The sequence below is a fragment of the Arachis ipaensis genome, chromosome B02 (assembly GCF_000816755.2).
Source record: "Arachis ipaensis cultivar K30076 chromosome B02, Araip1.1, whole genome shotgun sequence".
In the NCBI taxonomy this organism is placed as follows: Eukaryota; Viridiplantae; Streptophyta; class Magnoliopsida; order Fabales; family Fabaceae; genus Arachis; species Arachis ipaensis.
In genome coordinates, this window is record NC_029786.2 from 36,573,633 (window position 1) to 36,580,107 (window position 6,475).

Genomic DNA, 6,475 nt, shown 5'->3' on the forward strand with positions numbered 1-6,475 from the left:
CTCTTTAATTCTTTTTCTTTTTATATTGAACAATATTACAAGTTTTATATTTTTTAAGGATTTAGTCTCTAAACACTATGTTTTGAGACATTTCTTACTCTATGAAAGTCTTTGAAATGAACTAGCCTTGTACTTAATTTAAACATGGAAGACGAGTAGATCCAATCATGTAGTTGGTCATTTATTCGCAAATGCTGGTATCTGGAATTTTAGTTTGAGTTAAATCTCAAAGTAGTCTCTGAACTTGCCCTCGTGACTTAAAGTTGTCCTTAAACTTGCATTAGTCCTAATGTTGTCCTTGAATTTAATAAAGATGACTCACGGTCGTCCCTGAAGCATTTTTCAGTGACGGAAAGATGACTTGAATTGACGGATGTCACGCTGGAAGCCAAGCTGGATTTTCAAAACGACGCCGTTTTTTAATTGGCGCCCAAATTGCATAGAAACATCGTCGGTTAGTGTATTAGAGGGGATTTAACATGCAGTGACTATTTCTCTCAATCCAACATAGTCTCTTCTCTTTATTTTCTTCAATGATGCCACTTTGAGAGGGATTTTCTCTGATGCTTTCTGTCAAGCAAAGCAAGCAGTCTTTATTGCACACGTAGTGGTCTGATGAGAAGCATCTTGATTGTTAGAGGTAACCAAAATAGAAAGGAGAAACAAAATAGCTATTATCTACTCCTCTGTTTTTCTTAATCATGGCTTTTTCTACATTGTTAAGTCGATATATATTCATTCGTTCATCCCTTTTATAATGTGTTTTTTTTTTTTTTAAATGTGTTAGGGTTTTCTTCGTATGTTGTTGTTGCATTATTATTGTTTGTTTTTGTCCGTGATGATGGTAGCTATGGTTGTAATGTGCTGAAACTAGTAGTATGTATGTAGTTTCTGTTTCTGCGTATTAGACATATTACGGACACGACACTCATCAACTCTCGTCCTCATATGTGTCTGCTCTCTATTGTGTCTAACCGCATCTTGATAAAAAATAAATTTTTTTTTCAGAGATATTTGGACATAATGTCTCGTATCTTATAAAATTTTAAAATTTGTGTATCCACGTATCCCGTATCATATCGTATCGTGTCCCGTATTTTTACATCATAAATTCTCACTTTGTCTTTCATGTGTTTTTTTTTAGATGATTCAATTTTTTATTCAGAATTTCTTCTGGAAACTTAACAATATCATCACCTCAAGTCATTGATAAAAGAAAAAAACAGGAAAAGGAACTAGAAAGAGAAAAAGCTGAAAGATCTCAAAAGTCAAAACTATAAAAGTGTGCTGGATCCCAAAGTTGTTTCAATAATCCAATTCCAAAAAGAGTAAGAATCTAATAATTGAATCAGATCATATATTCAAACTCTCAAAAAACTTGATTCGGTCAAAACTATGAAAGAAAAACTTAAAAACAATTTTATAAAAATCAAGTTTGATATCCAGTCGTAAAAAAAATAATCATTAGGATTAATAATGTACGAAAAGAAATTGGACGAAATAGGAAAATTGTCAAAAATCAAAACATAATTAGTTGCCCAAGACTATGATCATGAAAAAAGAATTGATTGTGAAAAAATCTTTAAACCAATCACAAGGTTAGAAATAATTGAAATCTTGCTTGTTTTTATTGCTTCTCAAATGATCTCATTGTTCCAAATGGACGCAAAGCCAACCTTCTCAAATAACTTCATATCTAAGAAAATATATGTAAAACAGCCACCTATATTTGAAGATAAGAAGTATCAATTTCAGATGTTTTTGAAAGCATTGTATGATCTCATCAAATTATTTTCTTCCCCGTTTATACTATGTTTTTCTCTTTCATTTCCATCTTTTTCTTGCCTTTGCTGACAGAAATGTCATCGAATACTTTCTAGTATATTATAGGTAATGCATATATATCTCTTTATTACTAATTAATTTATTATCACAATAGTACATGTATCATCAAAGATCACAAGTTGTTGTTACATAGAACATTATTGATTATTATGACACATAACAAACAGACCAATATCTAACTGAACATCAGCATCCCATGAATGCAAAACACTCTATTGGCCGCGTTCTTTTCATCTTAGAGGCCACACTGCAATTCAAAAGTTCACTGCTGTTGGGGCTGCAAAGAGAATATGTAAACAAAGTCATAAATCAATCAAATTAGGACTCTTCAAACATTAACAGTGAAAAAGGATACGTAGCAGTACCAAGAAACGTCTCTTGTAAAGATCAACAAGTTCCTTTCTGTCAAACCTTGTTTGTGTATATGCATCAATCTTGTTCACCTCCTACAAAACATTGAAGAAATTAAGTTTTACTCTCAAATGAAAATCTCTTCCGTAACTACGAAAGTTTGAACATGTTAGTAGCATAGTTAGACATCTTATTATCAATCCCATAGACTGAATTTCAGGGCCAAATTCAAATAGAACACTCTGCTACCACTATTGGTTATTGACATATCGAATAAACTTGTTATTTATATAGAAAATAGCTATCCAGTATCCACATAATGGTAATGTAAGCTATGCGAGACTTCAGAATAACACAAGGAAAAGAAAAGAAATAACCAAAATGACAGCATAAGCAATGTGAAACCACTAAGGCACTCGCAACATGAAAACATAGAAAAGAAAAGTAATAATGTTGTTAGGTCATATGACCCATGGAAACTCCAAGTAATCTAAAGACATGTACCCCTGCGTCAAATTAGCTAATCATATAAATTAATGAAAAACATTGCAATTTCGACAGAAGGGGGAAGAAAAGTTTATAGATAAGAGGCTATAGGGTACCTCAATGAATGCTCTAAGTTTAGGCCTTCCTTCAGTGATGTCATGCTTGAAAACCTCAGCAAAGACCACGTGGAATCTTTCAATGAATGGAAGATAGGCGATATCCACCTGATTATCACAAGCATTTACAAATTATAAAGGGAGAAAAGTCACATATTCATTGATGTAATCATGAGTAAACACCAAACCTCATACCTAATAAAAAAATTGGTAGGATAATGTCGTATTTAAAAATGACAAATTCATTTCCCACCATTAGAGAAAGTGTGACAAATCAATACATGGTGGGTTTGACTACATTGTTTTATGTGAGTAAGGGTTTACAGGTTTATTCTACATTGATTTTTTGCCACTTTTGGGTAAGTGAAACTTTCTTTTATCAAATGCATCATGATGAACATCAGTATCAGTTCCAATTTCTTGAGGTATGAATTAAGAAATCTACTTGAACTTACCCAGCTGAATTGACCAAGGAAGAATGGCCCATCATCAAATTTTCCAAGAGCATTCTCAAAGGAATCAAAGATAGGACCTAATTCAGAGAACCAATTTTAAGACACATTTTTACGTTTGAGAAAACACTCTCCTCAATCAATAAACCTACACTCTTACTTGCTTGTCGTATAGCATCCCCTTTCAATGCAGCATACAAATCTGTGGTGACTGAATCAACTTGTGACACCAATTGCTCACCAAACTCTTTCTTTGCAGGATCCTATAAAAAGTGTGTTCTTAACATCATTAGTTCATTACTCAATTAACTACTGAAAAATGATTAGGGGCCATAATGTGCAAAGAAGAAAGAGATTCGGCAGTTCAAAGTTCTTACCGTTGGAACAAGAGATGGCCCTTCAAAGTTGGCATCTATATATTTGATCAAATCAAGACTTTCTCCAATTACCTTACCATTGTGCTCCAATGACGGCACCTGTAAAAATTAGCAGGAGACGAAAGTCATATATGTGCGTGCAGTAAATTAGTTAATCAAGTGAAACATGTTGTACATAAACTAGAAATGAGTCTATTGAGAGCTTTTTATAAATAGGTAACACTACATTAACAACTAAATAGTTGTCTCTACAAGACAACTTCCATAACATCAAATTTCAGTGTTGATTGTTCTGGTTATTAAAACAAAGAACCATTCATTTACATCTACCATGACTTAAGGTTAATAAGAAATTGTTTATGCATAAACTAGCAAGCAAATTTATTTATCTTCTATCACTAACACAAACTAAAACATATTTTCATGGTAGACTTTCTCCTTGTCAGGATCTCTTTTTTAAAACTATGCTAGCACTGATGTGAGCCTAAGAGTTCAACTGCTATTATCCCATTCTTCTAAATAAAGATTAAATTCCAAGACGAGTTAAAATTTTCTATTTGTTAAAATATAAAACCATTCATGTGCATCTCTATTAAGAAACTGTTTATGTATAAAATAGCAAAGCAATTTATAATATTATCTTTTATCATAATCATCAAGTTACATACCTTATTTTGAGGGTAGACTTTCTCCTTGTACCAAGCAGGCCTGTTTCCAAGGTCAATAGGAATCAATTTGATCTTCTCTTGCAGCCCCTGTAACCAACAGAAGAAACAAATTAAAAGTGGCAAGACCTGAAAAGTATAACAGCAGCAGACCAGAAGAGTAAATAATAATAGAATCATACACTTTTATGACTTAGCAAATAATAATTAAATACATGAGTACTAGTCAACAGTTGATATCTTTTGGGCGTTAAAACTAATTCCATTCTTTTAAGAACTATTGTGTCAGCAACAAAATCATTCAAGTGCTACGTTGGTGGTTCCCTGTTTATTCAATGTATGATTCATAATCATATCAAGGGTGACTAACTAATATGTAATTCATCAAGCAATTGAATTTACCATTATACAAAGATTCAACTATAAAGAAAAGGAGAAAAGGACAAATAGGTCCTTGACCTTTTGGTCAGCGGTCATTTAAGTTCCCGATGATTTGAAAATACATTTAAGTCCTTGACCTTCTTAAAAGCTAGACATATCGATTCTGGGTCTAAATTTATCTCATTTTAAAAACTTTCCTACGTGAGCATCCGTATATCGCTAGATCAGTACAACGGAAGCCATGTTTGATTTTTCCGTTGGGTCTGATAGACCTAAGTAAACAGAAGAATCGATGTGTCTAGGTTTTGAAAATGTCAGAGACTTAAATATATTTTAAATTCTCGGAGACTTAAATGTTCGTGGACCAAAAATCAAAGACTTATTTGTCCTCCAAAGAAAAGGAATAACCTTGTAATTTCTGGTGATCCATGCACGTTGTGCATAGGGGCAATAATAACAGATGTACAACCTAGATAAGAAATTGAGCATGTCAGTACTGAATTTTAGTAAAAACTTGGAAAATCAAAATGTTAAATTACTCTGTCAGTTCATATAGCTTTTACTAAATTTATAATTAAATCCTCATATTTTAAAAGCTTTTGATTAGATCCCTACTCATTTTAAATTTTATAGTTAGGTCATTATCGTACAAAAAATATCAAAATTAATAGAATATTCCCTTTCAAACTTAAAGATACCTATATGTAAAGGATAAATCTCTAAATCTAACCTCTTCTTATTTTTAGAAGATTCTCGTTAACTCTACCATTGGTAACATAAAGACCTAATTACAAATTTACAAAACAGCATAATACTCAATTGAAAGCTTTTAATCTATAAAATTTTAATTACAAATTTTTTGAAACTACCGACCGAATAATTTAACCAAATCAAAATTTTACCGAAAAATAATAAAACCTAGAAAATAAGCAGTTTTATAACAGAGAATGAGAAAGAAAGGAACCTGGTAGTTCCATCAAAAAGAGGCGGTGGTTCGGAAGTTGAAGTTAGTGGAGCAGGACGAGCTTCTTGCACACCACTAAACGTTACACAGAAATTGAGAGAAGATTTAACAAAGAGGAAATTCAAGTGACATAGATATAAGGAAAGTAAAGAATGTAGAATTGACATACGCAGTTGCCATGATCTTGATTCTCTTCAGCGAGCGAATGTATAGTAGTAGTTTAAAGAGTAATTTGATTGTAATTTGTGATGCACAAAACTTTTGGTGGGTACTCACACGCGAGTGAGTTCAAGTATTTATAGTAGCTACCTTGAATTGCATCAGATGTCATCACTGACGATAGATTGCTGTCAAGAAAATTCTGGAAAAAGGAGTAACAAAATTGGACACTGCAAATCCTCGTACGCCACCTACTATTTCACTTATAGTTATGCATTGCGCATCTTATAGATATAGACTTCTGCTACTAATACTAAGTCTTTTTGTATATAAGTCATACAAGTTAATTTTAACCCAACAAAATCTATTTAAATAATGTGCGTTTAAAATCACATTATTCCTCTTTGTATCCCGTGCTCTTTCTCCTCTACCTCTTCTTCTTTCTTATTTTTCTGAGTTTTTCCTCCTTTTTCTTCATGTGTTTTATCTTTATCATTATTTCTTTTAGGAAAAACTACCAAAAGTACCCATGAAGTTTACGAATGCTGACAAAAGTACTCATAAACTAAGAAAATTAACACTGTACCCATGAAAGATGGGTTTCGTATGACAAAAGTATCCAAATCTTAATTTTTTGTTGATTTTTTAATAAAATTTCTAAACTACCCTACACTCAATC

At 32.3% G+C, this 6,475-nt stretch overlaps 2 protein-coding genes across 3 annotated transcripts in view; one reads left to right on the top strand and one right to left on the bottom strand.

Annotated features, from left to right (window-relative positions):
- LOC107625245 (thylakoid membrane protein TERC, chloroplastic) overlaps positions 1-904 on the top strand; it is a 7,196-nt gene extending 6,292 nt beyond the window's left edge. Inside the window, exon 15 of one of the 2 annotated variants that reach the window (XM_016327832.2) lies at positions 337-904. The gene's annotated coding sequence lies outside the window, so the exon portion shown is untranslated. The remainder of the gene's footprint in view (positions 1-336) is intronic. The other variant, XM_016327830.2, reaches the window with a different exon arrangement.
- Positions 1,885-6,188, bottom strand: LOC107625246 (glutathione S-transferase L3). The gene is made up of 10 exons (XM_016327833.2): positions 5,807-6,188; positions 5,638-5,712; positions 5,082-5,142; positions 4,296-4,382; positions 3,628-3,726; positions 3,411-3,513; positions 3,254-3,330; positions 2,799-2,906; positions 2,211-2,291; positions 1,885-2,122 (listed from the first exon to the last, which is right to left on the bottom strand). Exons 1-10 carry the CDS (start codon positions 5,815-5,817, stop codon positions 2,108-2,110), a joined length of 717 nt encoding a protein of 238 aa, XP_016183319.1. The 5' UTR covers positions 5,818-6,188; the 3' UTR covers positions 1,885-2,107.